Here is a 15,487-nt window from a genome sequence, read left to right as displayed (position 1 = left end):
TCACCGAACGCGCTGAATTCACTGACCTCACGTGTGGTCTAACATCTTGAATCTTTTTCTCCCATATTTCTCTTCTCTCACTTCCTTCACTGCGCCTTCAGACCTCCTTCCACTCCAGTTTCTCTTGAACCTCTTCCGATCGCGCGATTTCCATCACCCAAGAGCACAGCCATCCAGCCATCCAAGATGGACGGAACAGGTCAATCGGGCCCAATGGTCCCTCCTCAGCAGCAAAACTCGAACCTGATTCGCACTGATCAAGTTCAGAAGCTGCCTCATCTCACAGAGCAACAGAAATTGCAGCATACCCAGCTTGTCCGGACTCTCTGGGACACACTTAACACACGCGACCCATCGACCAATGAGTACAATACTGCACACATGAAACTGTCGCAGCTATCTCAGAGTCTCATGAAGGGCATGAGGATGTATCAGCAGAACCGCACAATGCAGGCGCATCAGCAACAGGCTCAGGCACAAGCCGCTCAAGCTCAGGCTCATGCTCAGGCACAAGCCCAGAATGTTGCGCCGCAAGGACAACCTGTTCAACGAACTCAGTCAAGCAACCCACAGTCTTTGAACCAGCTGCTACCACAAATCCAAGCCAAAGTTAGCGCCCTCAACTTCTACCTCCCACCAAATGTCACCCAGGAACAACTTCAGACATGGATCCCCGAGGCCCGGTTGCGATATGGAATTGCGCTCCAGAAACAGGAGGTTGGTAGAGTTCGGATGACCGAGTTGCGTCAGCAATATGCAGCACGCACGGCGCAAGGCAATATTACTTCGGAGGAGGTGCCAGACTTCAAAAACCGCCAGCTAGCTGCTGAGAAGCTGTATCGGGAGGGTAGTGACTTCTTAGCCAAGTTCAAGGAACAGCAGGAAGGGTTCAAAATGCAGGCATCAGGATCGAATGGCCCAATAGCCATGAGTCAACCAGCAGCTGCCCAGTCGCAGCCTGTTCTCGCAGCAGCAACTCCAGTCCAAACACCGAGCAATCAAACACCCAACGCGGGACAATCCCAGGCTCCAGCTCCTCATACCATAAACTCAGCTGTGAATGCAGCACGTCAGAATTCTGTTATGTCGCCTTCTGTTTCTCAGGCAGGACAGCCACCTTCAGGCTCTCCGGTTGGCACAACTCCTGCCTCGGCCACGCAGCCACTCACACAACGCTCACAAGCTCCTTCCCAACCGGGAGCATCAGGCGCTCAAGTCACCTTCAGTCAAACTCCCAACTTGGAAGGTGCGACACCTACATCAACCGGACCTGCACAGATCCACCAAGGCCCTCCTCGTCCTTTATCTGCGTCTGCAGCTCTGCATCAATCAGCACAAAGTTATAGTAACCCAAATACTTCCCAGCAACCACAACAGCAAAACATGAATCAGGCAGTCAATAATCAACAGGCGCAGCCTCAGGGCTACCTGGGAAATCGTGCTACTGACACTTCTGCGCGCAACAATAACATGGCCATTCCTAAAACTCTCAACGTTCCAACTCCTGAACCTGTCTCCATGCCAGCTGTCCGTCCTACTCTTTCTGGTGGTCCCAATCACGCCTCGATGGGAATGTCTTCCCAACCCGCTATCCAGAAGCACCCTGGCTACGTCCTTGAGGGCGAAGGTCAGCACGTCCTCAGCAAGAAGATGCTAGATATCCTCGTCCGCCAGGTCACCGGTGGCGGCGAGAACGAAATGTTGACACCCGATGCTGAAGAGGTTAGTTAGAGCTTTCTTCCTTCCATCTCTTTAACTTTCTAATCTTTCCCGGTCGCAGTTCATGCTCCAGATGGCTGATGATTTCGTTGACGATCTCGTCGTCCAAGCCTGCCGCCTGGCCAAGCTTCGCCCATCGGCCACCCTGGAAATTCGCGACATCCAGCTTGTCCTCGAGAAGAACTACAACATGCGTATTTCCGGTTTCTCTTCCGATGACCTTCGCACCGTCAAGAAGCCCCAGCCTGCCCAGGGCTGGCTGCAGAAGATGTCTGCCGTCCAGGCTGCCAAGGTCACTCAGGGACGCACCGAGTAAATCGCTTCGTTCACTTCTGCTCGCATCTACTCATTCCAGGTGCACACTCCAATACCCCCCACCTATTTTTTAAAAAATCTTCACTTTTTTGAATTTTGGATTTTCGCGGTCTCGAACCGCTTCCAAATATGACTTTGCAAGATACCTTATTTCTTTTCTTCATGTTCCCCATTCCGACTGCCTCCCCGATGTTTTCATCTTTTGCTCGGACGTCTACCATTTCGGTGAGACTTACATATTTTATTTAAAATGAAATGAATTCTGTCTTCAAATTTCCGGTTGAAGCTTTTGAATGTTCTTCCTCTTTACCAGTCCTTAACTACTCCAATTTTCTACATTCAATTCCGTTGATTCTTTAGTGTAATTGTGTAATTGTAAACCCACTTATGATCTCTTGATTCTTGTTAAGCACGTAGAATTCAGGTTAATCATGCAACATTAGTAGAACTAAGCTACCTACCTATTACACCACTTATGGACAAGTTGTCTTTATAGAACATATACTCGCCTTCTGAGGCTAAGTAAACCAAAATACTACGAAGTCTCGAAAGAAATTATGAGCTAGAAGAAAAGCAATTCAGGAAAGAAAAGTAGTTGAGGTATAAATGGGCCAGACCCAAACAATAATCTGCTAATCTATATTGTGGAAACAGAAACGAAAGAGAAGGCAAGTGGTATAGTGATTGATACAGGGTATGAAGTAGGCGCAAAAGCAAAAGAGCAAAAGGAATAAAGTATAAGAAATCAGAGACAAGGAAACACAAAAGGAAACACGAAGGAGTAACGGTTGAAGGAGTAACGGTTGAAGAAGAAACAGAAGATATTAGGATCCGCATAACAAGGTGCGGTTTTGTTGTGATCTGGAGTTGATATCCTGTTGTGTTGTTGTCTGGGGGATCATTTGTTTTTCAGGACATGGCCAAGCTTGATATTTGGGGGTGGGTTGGAGGTTGATGTAATATGCGGACGTGGCATAAGGGTGACAAGACATGTAAGGAAATGAGAAGGGAAAGCAAAGCAGTTGTGACAATGATTGGGGTGGGAAGGGAGTGTGAAAGGTGATTGGTAGATAGGATAGACTGGTCAAGCAAAGGAGAAAATTCTTGTAGTAATGCAGCGTAGATCGCCTTTGTAGCGACGAAAGATTGCAGGAATTGGGAATTTCTTCAAGGCAGAGCCACAGAGTAATGATCGTCAGGACAATGCTGGAGATGCAAGGCAGAGGAAACGGGACACTCAAGAACCGGTAGAGAATAATGCGCACGTCAGTCATGACCATCAAACAACTTCTTGAGAGAAATGGTGAGAGGCAGCAAGAAAAGAAAGTTGAATCAGAGCATAATTCTCTCGCAGCGTATAACTAGTAAGAAACAAATGGCCTGTCAATCGACAACAGGAAATATGGCTGAACATCACAGGATCAAAGAGAAAAACGCCATGCAGAAAGCGCTGCAGGAGTCAGGGACAAGAGTAGTAGATCAACTTATCCCCGATCAGCCGCTTTGCCTTTTTCAGGAGTCTGTGGTGGCAGGGGTGGAAGGTCCTTATCAGTATCAGCTCGGCTAGCACGGCTGTGTGAGCTACGGCCTCCAATACTGCTCGCCTCGCCGGCCTCGTCGACGATTGGAAGGGTCGAGGTTGGGCCAGATCCAGCGGCGTCTGAAGGGTCCCTCACGGTAGCCAGAGTGCGAGAATGTACCTCCTTGGCTGCATCCTTCTCGGCTGCCTGTTCATCGGATGATAGTGGGGGTTCTCCGTGCTCGCCTGCTAACTCAGCCTCTGTCTTCTGGCGCTCGGCCTCTTCCCCAGACATGGTGATACTCTTGACGAAATTGATAAAGCGATCTCCGTAATTCTCCGGTGGAATGGGCGAGATCTGTGTCTTTTCATGCGACATGCCCTTGAAAAAGTTCTCGACTCGCTTGATGAATCCATAGTGAGTCAAACAATCGATAATTCCTAGATAGTAGATTTCATCTCCTGGTTGACCGTTCTCATGCGTGGCTCGGAAACCTCCATCGTCCGCATAGAATATATGGTATTGCCGTTCGTCGAGGATTTCGTCTGGCATTTTTGCAGTTGCTTTATCCAAAGGCACAGGACGCTCACGTTTGATAAGCATCCGGAGCTCCCGGGCCTTGCGATCATTTTCTAATTTAGAAGGTGTCCGCATCAGCATGTTTGGGCTGGCATCCTCCTCGCGTCCACCACCCGGTTGAAACACCTGCAACGTTTTGTCACGTAACTTCTCATCATTACCTCGCTCCGCATCGTGTATCCCCACGAGCAGAGAATAGTCCATTATCTTCAACTTTTTCAGTAATTCGACATCTCGTTTCAATTGCTCAATGAAGAATTCTCGTTTGGCAGGTCCGCAAAGGATGTGTCGATTCCGCCGAGCCCAGTTTAAATCTTTCATGGTCGCCCGTGGGTTTTTCTCAAGATCAGACTCCTGAAGATCTCGGCCAATTGTGGAGCCCTTCAAGTCGAACGTTTGATGGATATCCCGGTGCGGTGGAAACAGGTTGTTCATCACAACGAAGTGAATCTTGCGGCCATATGCCATCTTCACACGATGTAATCCGTAGAATTGAGAGATGAGGGTGTTCGGGTTCTTCTCCACATGTCGGTAGTATTCCGGCAGTATCTTTCGCAGGAGCTTGTGCTCGGCGTGGTGGATAGTTTTGATGATGTACTTATAGTCGCGGGAGAAGTAAAAGAAACTGCCGCTCTTTCCAGGGGAGCCTAGTTCGGACAGAATATATTTGCTGGTCAGGGACATGAGGTAATCGGCAGGGTCAAGGCGGAACTTTGCTCGAAGATGTCGAAACACCCAGGGTGCGTAATCTTTGAACTTGAAATCGTACTTGGCTGAGGGGATCAGTTCATTTCCAGTACTATGAGGTTGTCAGTCAGATAATCCCAATGCATTCAGAGTAAAAGCGCCATACATATCAAAGGAGAACTTGTGTTTGGCGTCGAAATCTGCCTCAGTGAGGATCCTGTCCATCTTGGCGTTGATCCTCGAGACTGTGAAACGGATACCCGTCAACATGTTATATGCTGTCACATAGTTGACGTGGTTCTGATCCACTTTTGTGCCGACGATGACACGTTCGTCATCATCGTCCTCGCGCCGTCGACGTGTTGCCCTCTTCTGTTTGATTGCTTCTGCCCACCGAGCTGCATCTTCATCCGGGGGCGTACCATCTACGGGCAAATCCGGGTTTACCTTGGACCGCCGCATCAGACTGAATGACGTTCGCCGTGGTCCGCCGGCAGTTGGTGACATACGGCCGCTGGTGTACGCAGTGTCCTCACCGAGGTCACGGCTATTTCGTCGGCCATTTGACGCTTGCGGAACCTGTGATGAGTGGCGTTGTCGCATGCTCGACTGTTGAGATTCATTAATACCGTTTGTATCGATCGCAGAGACGGGTATGGCAGGGGATGAGTGGCGGTGGCCACCCAATTTCGAGACCGATAACCGATCGCGGTCGAAGGATTGACGACTAACGTCATCTGGGTTTGGAATCTGTAATAGCGAGGTAGACGGGCTGGTTGTACGGTCGGATGATGAACGATCAACCGAGGGACGACGATGATCTCCATTAGTCGTTGGCTTCCCTGGACAGGCCGATAGTTGCTCCATGACGACGTTCCATTGACCTGATTGCCATTAGGAGTCGAGGCTACCACGGAGCCAGCTCCGGGGCCCGCGTCTGATGGTTTCCGATCGAGCATAGCCGATGGCCGGGCAGCAGCATCTCGGGGATCTCTCGCGATGCCATTGCTCATTGGGTGCATGCTGTCGTCCTTGGAGTAAGATGTTTCGCGTGTGTAGGAGCTGGCGCTAGAGCGAGGACCATTCAAGGAGTATGCACTGCCGTTCTTAATGTCTGTGAGAAATTGCCTATCATTCTGGTGGGCGTCGTGGTTCGCGTTCTCCTCGGGCCAGTTGGTCCACAGGAAGGTGTTACCAACGGAGTTCTTCTCATGAGATTTGTGGTGTGTAGAATCGAACGAGTGGGGGTGTACGGGCGTCGCCGTCGCAGTTTGGAAGCTGTCGTGGGCAAAGGACGGCATTGTTTTCTTTGGAATATCAGGAAATGAGAATGACGTGAGGTGTGCGTGGGCCGGCGATCCGACGGGCAGTCACCTCTATTGACACAGGGGTCAAAGTTGAGAATCGGGCTGTGAAGAGCGAGATATGTGTGGTTGAAGGGAGAGAAAAGCGAGGAATCTATCTTTGAAGGTCTAAATTTTCAAGATACAGAGCTGGCCAGCCAGGACAGGGCGGGATTTGGGGGGAAGGAGAAGATTTCAACCGAAAACCATCATTCGAGATCAGACCCCAAATCAGAAGTGGATAGAAGTGGGGATGGAAAGCAGAACGTAGAATCAAGAAAAGAGGAAGTCTATGTAAAGTAAGTAAACGAGGGAGAAGATGGAGGAGGGAACAGTGACAGTGCCAGTGTCGTAATTCCTGTTACTGTTTCTGCCGGGCTCCGCCAACTCCCACTGACCAATCCTAGTCACAGACGAACATGTACATAAAAACCTGGCACCAATTATCAATTCCCCTCCTATCATTGTTTTATTATTTTATTATGTTTTATGCAGCGGAATTCAATCTATCCGCTTAGTAACTTAGTCTACTGCAAGGAGATATGAACAAACTGATTTTATAATACTGTTTTGTTATAGCTGAGTATGAGTATACCTGAGACTACTCTAATATTACTTTAATTATATGCTTGTCCTGGATCCTCACCAGCCCTCTAATTAGTACTTAGTAGATTTATCGACCTGATTTCCCCCTGACTAGCGAAACTAGAATCTATACAGCCAATCCCCGTTCCAAAAATAGTCGGCTCCACCGTGAAATCTCTCCTTTTTTGTATGAAGTAATATATTAGTATTCATTAGACTGTTTTTATTCAATCTTGGCACTGTTAGGCTCTTACATTATGGCAGGTGCCTGGTACTGAAAGGGTAGTCTGTATTGATGAGTAAATAAAACATCCTGTTTACTTCTACCCATGTAGTAATATGTAATAAATAAATATTTACCAACTACCAGCCGTGGAACTACTTCTACAGAAGCCTTTGCAATTACTCCACGCAAATACGCAATATTCCCCCAAGCCAAGACACAGCTGAAAAATCAATATTACTGTATTCCAAGCATTCCCCTCGGCGAAACCCGCCCTCATTTCAGCTTTTCGCCACCGGGAGCCTTATCACTAGCCCTATACTCCACTGTGTCCGTTCCAAAATACATGATCAGCATCTACTATTACAACGACAGATATAACACTTTGGTATCAAACGGATCAGAATCTTATTCCAGAACAATTCACTTATAATCCAAAGTGTAAAGAGACAAAACAATTCCCCCAGAACCCACCATCGGACGCCATTCCTTCGACTTAGGAGTAAAAAGAGAAACCACGAAACCACGCAAGAAGCCATCGTAATGGAGATATCCAAGCAAACCCAGTACCATCACAGCCAAATCAACGTGTCGAATGAAAGAAATTACATCAGAAGGGAATACAAAACAATCAGAGCTCCTCCCGGGAAAAGCACACGTAACAATGGGAGGGTCTCATCAAGACAAATTGAAGAGGGAATATCCTCTACTTCTTCGCAGCACGCTTCTTGGGAGCGGCTTTAGTGGGCTGGGGTGCGCTGGTGCTCTTGGTGATACGACCAGACTTGGTCTTGCCGAGGACAGTGGGGTGGTTCACGATGGCGGGGGCCTGAAAAGTCAGTTTGATGTCTGAGAAGAGAGAAGAGAGGGTACTTACCGAAGCAGCAACCTTGACCTTGCGAGTCTTTCCAGTGTTAGCCTTGGCCGCAGTCTTCTTGGGAGCAGCCTTCTTAGTAACCTTGGTTACCTTGGTGGCAGTCTTCTTTGGTGCGGCCTTCTTAGCGGCAGCCTTGGGTGCAGCCTTGGTGACCTTAGTGGCAGTCTTCTATTAAGATTGTGAGCTTGGATTATTATCATTTGGATTCTTGAATTCAGAGCCTACCTTGACAACAGGCTTAGCAGCGGCCTTAGCAGTAGGCTTAGCGACGGGCTTAGCGGCGGGCTTAGCTTCCTTCTTGGCAAGCTTCAGGGGTCCCGATGGGCCTAGAAAACACATCAGCAAGATTACGACAAGATGGTGGGAGGAAAGTCATTTACTCACCTTTAGGTTGGACAAATTCCTCTTTATCAACACCGGCCTTGATAGCCTTGTTGAACTGGGAGTCAAAAGCACCCTGAGAGGCAAAGGTGATCTTGTTATTGGCAATGACATACTTCTTGATAGCCTGGCGACTATAATAGAGAAGGACTATTAGTCTCAAAGTTTAAACTCAAATGACGCGACGATGAGGACCCAACCGCCGTGCAACAACGAGTGAAGATTATCAGAACATACCTGCTGCCATTGCGCTCTTTGAGCTATAAGGTGGAAGATCAGTCAGTAATGTTGATTAAGAAAGAAAAGGAATAAGTCTTGCAGCGTGGGTGGACGTTGAGGCGCCAGACGTGTCACGGTCGGACGCGACCCGATCACAACAAGAGTAGCATCTGCGGTGATCTACTCACGTTGACAATGGCATCGCGGATCATATCTATATGACTAGAATCAGCAAGAGTTCGCGACTCTGCGAATAGTCTTTTCATCTTTATGCGATGGTGTGGTAGACCAGGATCAGGAAATACATACCACGGTAAGAGGTGTGAGGAGCGGGAACGGCCTTCTTGGTAGCGGCGGTAGCCTTCTTGGGAGGCATGGTGTAGTTGATGTAGGGGGGTTAGAAGATGAGAAGAGGTATAAGATGCTGAAGAGTGAGGAAAGTATTCCAGAGTCGAAGTTGGTGGAAATAAAAAGGTGGAAGGACGAGGAAACGGAAGGGGTGGGAAAGACTGGCGGGGCATCCGTGATTTATAGGTAGAGCGGTTGACACAAGATCACTCCGGGCTAATCCAAATAGCTTTGGGTCGTTTTTCGTTTCTTTTTTTTTTCGTCTTTTTCTCCTGATTTACTATCTGTTTTCTTTATTTCATTTTCTAAGCTTCTTGTATTAGCCTTATGTGGGGTTTTATTTAGATCTACTTCTTGCTTCTACTTCAACTCTTTCACAACTCCCTCTCTCTCCCTGAAGAATGATTAGCCACTCGCATTCCCTCGAAAGGCAGAAAGTCCATAAATCGGTTCTTGTATGCTTCTTCTACCATACTTGATTCTTCTGTAGTATCTTGTAGCTCTAACTAATTATTTGATTGAGCTATCTAGGACTGACGCGTAGTTCTAATTCCTCTAATGCCTCTGATCCCCTCCACGAGGGATTTAATTCTGACATTCCAGATGTACAGTTGATCATCCCCTTCATGTACTTCTTCTGATAGCTGAGTCCAGTCAGAGTCCTGTGCTATGGAATCCGACACCCTTTCTCTATCGCTTTCCTTTCTCCCGTCGCGTTCTGTAACCTAAATTGAAACAAGTCTGCAAACAGAACCAGATAGATCTGAGAGGGGTAATCTCCCTATTCAGGGTAAGGGTAGATCAGACTGCTTACCTTGTTACTACCTACTCTGATCTGCTATCAAAGTATCTTCAGGACCTGCAGGTCACGAGGGCCACATGTGTTGTCATGCAGTGAAAGGTCTGGCCATATCCATGGTACAAGTTTGGATCTTCCGAGGTCGATGATGTTGAGACTCTTGGCTTTGCTCGCGAGGTTTTTTCCCTTCTTCTTTTGGTTCTTTTTTGTGTTCTGTCGAATTTTATCTCTGGTCTGCCCCAGTGGTGCAGGACATCTGATTTCCACAGCCCTAACTCCAGTCCTCCCCTCCCATCCCCTCTCACCACGCACTAGACGGTTAAACTAGTAGTTCGATTTAGAATCATCTACGAAACAGTATTTTAGTTTTTATCTACTTTTATATGGATATTGTTACCTGGCATTAGGGTTACGTAGTAGCCAACCCTGGAGTAGGGCAGCTTTACTGAGGGGTTGGGTGGCAAGTCCTCATTCAACTATATATCTTATTGTACCACTTCTTGGTATATCAATCCCTGGCCCTCAACCTGGAAGTTGAAGTTGAGTCTAATTTTCTACCCTTTGATCTTCCTCCGTGAACTTAACCAATAGAATAATTATTAAATGATAGTTATACAGAGTATCCACTGTTTTAGCCTTGATGAGGTGTTCGGAGTGTTGAGTTGCGGGAGACTTGGATTTAGTACCAGGTGACCGCTAGGTAGAAAGAGTTATTTAGGGCTAAATAACTTACCTACGCAGCAGGTACCAGAATAACTAGGCAGCCAGACCGCTTTATGTAAACTCAATGACTGATAGATAATCTTACCTATCAGGTGATCATCGAATCACTCATCCAACAATATCCTGATCCCACGCTACAAAAACATCTCCAACTTATCAAAACCTGGGTGTTGACTTTTAGAAATAGCATACTATCAACTAATACTTCAGATCTAAAGGTCTACTTCGTTCTCGTGAGAGATCATCACCAAACGCGTCCTCGCTTATCCCGGGCCGATCTATAAATTTGGAAGCATCGGGAATGTGACACTGCCCAATAACTCCACTAAATGTCTTGGTTTAGAGTATTTATATGCTTTAATGGGTAAACTACGGTGAATTAAACCGATATCAGTAACTCTGGATGTGATGAAGGCCGCGTGGTTGCGAGGATCAGAGAAAAAGAGCCGGTTCTCAGGTCCCTCGCTTCGTCTGTTTTCGCTGATCCCCAGCCACCTCGACCTGATATTCACTTCCAAACAACGCAGAACAGAAAGAAAACATGGGTATTCATTATATTCCTTCAGAAATAAATAATTTTTGCATATGATATGCTGGGATTCATGCTCATGGGCCAAGGAAAAGGCGTGACCCCACTTGTAACTGGTTGACCGAAAGATACGGGAAAAAGAAAGGAAGATAAAGAAAAGAAAAGACCCAATGAAAACGCCAGGTCCAACTAAGATTGAACGTTTTGGTGCAAAAGAAAAGAAAACAAACGTGCATTGACTGATCTGTCATATGCACTCCAAGCTTTCATGTCTCAATTCGCTCCACGCGGCTTGGACTTAAGATCCTTCTTGGCCTTGGCTTCTTCCTTCTTGCGCTTCTTCTGATCTTGGATTTTAGATTCATTCTTGCGCTTGAGATTGGCCTTCTCCTCGGCCGTTTTTGCAACAGGCTTGAAGAATCCCTCAAGTCGAGATTGTTGTGCGCTCTTGAGGTTCTTCTGTAGTCGGGCCGCGCCGTTGCGAACGCGATCTTCGTTAAATCCCTTGTCGGTAACTAGGAACTCAACCAGTTTCTCGACGTCAGGAGCCTCCCACTTAAAGTCGCATTCGGGGTCATCTGCTGGTCGGACATCGGGCGACATGAATAGCTCTCGCGCGTCCTGGTACGGCCAGTTGTCGGGAATAACGTATTTCTTTTTCGGGTCCTTTTCCATAAATTCAACAACCTTTTCCAGACTTCCGTGTTCGCGAATCAGATTGAGAGCTGTCGTGGGACCGACTTTTGGGATGGGCTCAAGGTAATCACAGCCCAATAGAATGCAAAGATCAATGAACTATAAACGTAGTAAGTAAATAAATAGCTTTGGTGGATTACCAAAAGCAAAGTAGACTGACCTTGTTACGATCCATATCAAGCCCCTCCAACACCCGATTCACATGAATCTCCAGAATTGGTTCCTTTCTCTGCTCACTGAATGTCAAGTGTCGCAGCAGAATTGGTGAGTCAAAGCAGAGGGTATCCATATCCTCCGAGGCAGCAGCGTACACCTTGCCAGCACGCGCCAAAACAGCGCACTGAGCCTCAGCCTCAGTTGGCGCAGTGATGTAGGGGATACCCATCAGCTTTAGCAGCTTCTTGCACTCCTCGTTATGCTCACGAGTGACCCGGACAGTTCGTCGCGAGAACTTCTCGACATCCTCAGCGGTACCAGTTTCCTTAGCCTCCTCGATAGCTTCATATGCTTCCGCCTTGCGCGCTCCACGCTTAGCCAATTCGCCGGACTTAAGCTTGGGTGGAGCTCCGTCGAAGACGTATAGAGGTTTAATGCCATTATCGACCATTCGTAGAGTGCGGTAAAACATGCCCATCAAGTGTGATGTTGTTTCTCCCGAGTCACTCGTCAACTGCTGGCCCTCTGATCGCACGGCGATTAGAAAACTGTAAAGACTCATGGACCTATACTCTGTTAGTATGAAGCTGGCTAGGCTAGGTCATCTGTAGACATACGCATCCTATGTGTCAAGTTTCATTAGCTATGGATAAAGATTGGAGTGATGGAAGGAATGTCACGTACAATGGCGACTTTGCGACCAAAGTGATTTTTGATCTCGCCCGTCTTGACTGCATCGGGAGCATTCTCAGTGATAATCTGATATAGATCTTTTGATAAGGTTAGAGAAACATGCTCAGAAGATTGGAAGATTCATTACTCACGCTTAATACCCATCTTGATGATAAGATGCTTGTAATAAGGAAGTTGCTAATGAAAAGTTCAAGACCGCCACAATCACGAGAAAACGCGCTGACGCGCGATCAATTGACCACCAAGTCACATGACGATAAGAGCTTATCACGTGAATAATTCATTCTCCCCACTTAATGCCTCAGGCCTAAACTGATCAAGAACCGAACCATATACCGGAACCCCGCTTTGATTCCCCGGAGTTGGCCATGCGGAGGATGAGCCCAGCTGCCTAGTATGAAGCGGAATCGCATTCAATTTGAAGCCAATGGCGATCACTCGCCAACATCCTTGCAGGATGGCTTCACTCTGGAGGACAATGGGAGGTCTACCCAGCATGTTCCTAAGATCTCGCGAAAGATAAGAGCATGTACCGAGTGTAAGCGGCACAAGGTGCGCTGCGATATGAAGATTGGTGAGTCGGTATGTTCGCGATGTCGACGCATGGGGTTGGAGTGCGTTGTAAACAAGAGTCTTCAAACTTTACTCGAGGACGAGGCCGAGTAAGTACCACTCACTGGGTTACACATAGGCTGAATGCTGACGGCGCTATCAAGTTGGAAATCTATGATCGAGTTGGCAATGACGGACTTGCTTAGGAAATCTCAACTGCCGGAGTTATCTTACTATCAATCCGGCGGCGGGTCGATCGAGACATCAAAGAAACGGGGCCGACAAGAGTCAACAGCGTCAGTAGATGATGAGCATAATGGCAGGCACGAATCTATAGATAAAGCAGCTGGTCTTGGAACTGGGTCTAGGGCAAATTTCAATTTTTCTCAGCAGCCGCAACAACAGCCACAATATTCCATCGATACTGAGGAAACATCCGCAACCTCTTTGGTGACGGCTCCTATGGGCAGTCTATACGAGGTGACGCAGCTGAGTGAAAACCGCGAAAGCTCCCCGGGGCAAGCATATTCGCCAGATGTCGCATTAGTGACGGATTTCATCTCTCGGGGCGTGGTAGATCTACAAGAAGCGGAAGAATTGTTCTATCACTTTGACCAGGTGCTGAACCGCTATCTATGGGATGGAGTACTTTTAGCACACAAGGATCTGACTTCGGTTCGGCGATCATCATCTATGCTACTGGCTGCTATATTAGCTGTGACAGCGCTTCATATGCCCACAAAGGAGCGCACGTTCGACACGTGCTATACAGAGTTCGCAAAACTAGCATCCGAATCAATGCTGGGAAATCATCATAACATGGACGATATTCGCGCCCTATGTATCGGAGCGTTTTGGCTTGCAGATGTCAGTTGGAAATTGTCTGGATATGCCGTGCGCATTGCTACCGAACGTAACCTGCACCAATTCTTTCGCAAAGCCATACAGGGCTCACCTGAGCACCAGGAACAGGCAAGGCTATGGTATCTGCTATATGTATGTCTTGTTTTCGATTCGCGTTTTAGGTGTAAGTGCTACTAACTTGCGCCAGACCCTTGATCATCATTTTTCTATTGCATATGGTCGGCCACCGATCATTCACGAGGACGCCAGTATTCAACAACACAATATGTTCACGCAAACACCATCTGTATCCCAAGGAGATCTTAGACTACATAGTCAAGTGGATTTGTTTATCATTCTTACCCAAAGCTACTTCGCATTTGGTCCAGATGTCGACCTCGAGGTTCCCGAAAGCGCATTTCCAAAGATAGATGCGTTTGATGAGGACCTAAAGGATTGGAAATCAACATGGCTGCCTCGTCTTGGTGAGCCAAACCGTATATTTGGGAATGTTTTCATGCTGATTTGTGATTCTTAGCTGGGAGCCGACACGTCGGTGCGTATCCCTATAAAGCTGTCAACATGCATTATCATTTCTCTCGGTTGCAATTGCACTCAGTAGCTTTGCGTACCTACCACTCCTCGACCTCATCACGTGTAATGTCACCCGAGCGCAGGAAAAGAGCGAATATCGCCATCGAATCAGCAATCGCGACTCTCCAGGTTGTTCTAGATGAGCGAGATATTCAGCGAGCATTGGTCGGCGTCCCACTATATCTCCACAGTATGATAGCATTTGCGGCAGTATTCCTGCTGAAGATCGCAGCCAAGTCATGCTCGAACAGATCGAGCACTGGAGACCAGGGTCAAAAAACATCAATTGCCTCCGCGGGTTTAATAGTCGACATACACTACGTAAGTATTCTAGTCGGACAAATTGCCGAGATGATGGAATCATGTAGCCAGCGGGCAAGCAAGCGTCATCTCAGCCATCACATTGCCCGTGGTCTACGAAGGATGCTGACCGGGCTGGAGGAGTGGGAGAAGCGGAACTGTACACAGCACGCCATCGGCTCGAGCCCGCAAGAATATAATTCGATTTTCAAGCCTATCATCATCCCTGGAGCTCAGATCTTGGGGGAGCGTGACACTATCCTTAACCATCCGCCGCCATTACTCGGGGTAGCGCCGCTGTCTGCTGAACGCAGCAATGGCTTTGAGAATACAGCAGGCAAACATGAGCCAGGACTGCCGGAGGATTCAATAGACCCGTTGATGACAGACCTGTGGCGATTTGACGATGATTTCTTTCCCACGGGCGTGTTTGATTTCCTTCAAAGCCAGATGCCGGCATAAAATGCGCTGGTCGGCACTGCTTTTCTTTTATGGACGTTCATAATACCCATATTTTACATAGAATGACGGCAAATGAATAAAACAGAACAAATTAGTCATTTCGATTGCCCGTATACTCCATCCAGGGCTCTGAAGTCATACCACCGAAAAACACCGAGATGGAACAGACTACAGTGGACCACTTAGCATCCATGTCTCGATAATTAATTAAATCGCGTCAATCTGTTATCCTTAACAGGCGCACTCGATACGAAGATTAATTAACTATACGCGTTCGGAACTTGATAGCCAACCAAAATTGCCGAGGCTCTCCGTGATTAGCGCATACTTGAAGCTCCCCCGCA

The 15,487-nt window shown here is 47.5% G+C and overlaps 5 protein-coding genes across 5 annotated transcripts; 2 read left to right on the top strand and 3 right to left on the bottom strand.

The window, feature by feature from the left end:
- Nucleotides 1-186: 186 nt before the first annotated feature.
- On the top strand, nucleotides 187-2,035 carry N7495_009475 (putative transcription initiation factor TFIID subunit 12; the record flags this gene model as incomplete). Its single annotated transcript, XM_057212126.1, has 2 exons — nucleotides 187-1,722; nucleotides 1,781-2,035. 2 exons carry the CDS (start codon nucleotides 187-189, stop codon nucleotides 2,033-2,035), a joined length of 1,791 nt encoding a protein of 596 aa, XP_057058989.1.
- Nucleotides 2,036-3,518: 1,483 nt separating this feature from the next.
- N7495_009474 (1-phosphatidylinositol-4-phosphate 5-kinase) lies at nucleotides 3,519-6,121 on the bottom strand (the record flags this gene model as incomplete). Its single annotated transcript, XM_057212125.1, has 3 exons — nucleotides 3,519-4,932; nucleotides 4,987-5,570; nucleotides 5,633-6,121. The coding sequence occupies 3 exons, from the start codon at nucleotides 6,119-6,121 to the stop codon at nucleotides 3,519-3,521; spliced, it is 2,487 nt and encodes an 828-aa protein (XP_057058988.1).
- Nucleotides 6,122-7,677: 1,556 nt separating this feature from the next.
- Nucleotides 7,678-8,824, bottom strand: N7495_009473 (histone H1/H5 family protein; the record flags this gene model as incomplete). Its single annotated transcript, XM_057212124.1, has 7 exons — nucleotides 7,678-7,800; nucleotides 7,849-8,016; nucleotides 8,074-8,174; nucleotides 8,233-8,363; nucleotides 8,467-8,489; nucleotides 8,637-8,662; nucleotides 8,758-8,824. 7 exons carry the CDS (start codon nucleotides 8,822-8,824, stop codon nucleotides 7,678-7,680), a joined length of 639 nt encoding a protein of 212 aa, XP_057058987.1.
- A 2,296-nt stretch (nucleotides 8,825-11,120) lies between these two features.
- fen1 (multifunctional nuclease RAD27) lies at nucleotides 11,121-12,536 on the bottom strand (the record flags this gene model as incomplete). The annotated part of the gene is made up of 5 exons (XM_057212123.1): nucleotides 11,121-11,642; nucleotides 11,704-12,265; nucleotides 12,317-12,321; nucleotides 12,384-12,469; nucleotides 12,524-12,536. The coding sequence occupies 5 exons, from the start codon at nucleotides 12,534-12,536 to the stop codon at nucleotides 11,121-11,123; spliced, it is 1,188 nt and encodes a 395-aa protein (XP_057058986.1).
- Nucleotides 12,537-12,779: 243 nt separating this feature from the next.
- On the top strand, nucleotides 12,780-15,143 carry N7495_009471 (uncharacterized protein; the record flags this gene model as incomplete). The annotated part of the gene is made up of 4 exons (XM_057212122.1): nucleotides 12,780-13,054; nucleotides 13,109-13,940; nucleotides 13,996-14,272; nucleotides 14,326-15,143. 4 exons carry the CDS (start codon nucleotides 12,780-12,782, stop codon nucleotides 15,141-15,143), a joined length of 2,202 nt encoding a protein of 733 aa, XP_057058985.1.
- Between the last annotated feature and the right edge of the window lie 344 nt (nucleotides 15,144-15,487).

This window comes from Penicillium taxi (assembly GCF_028828555.1).
Source record: "Penicillium taxi strain IBT 34144 chromosome Unknown utg000006l_segment0_segment0, whole genome shotgun sequence".
NCBI classification, from domain to species: Eukaryota; Fungi; Ascomycota; class Eurotiomycetes; order Eurotiales; family Aspergillaceae; genus Penicillium; species Penicillium taxi.
This window is presented reverse-complemented; position numbering and strand designations above follow the sequence as displayed.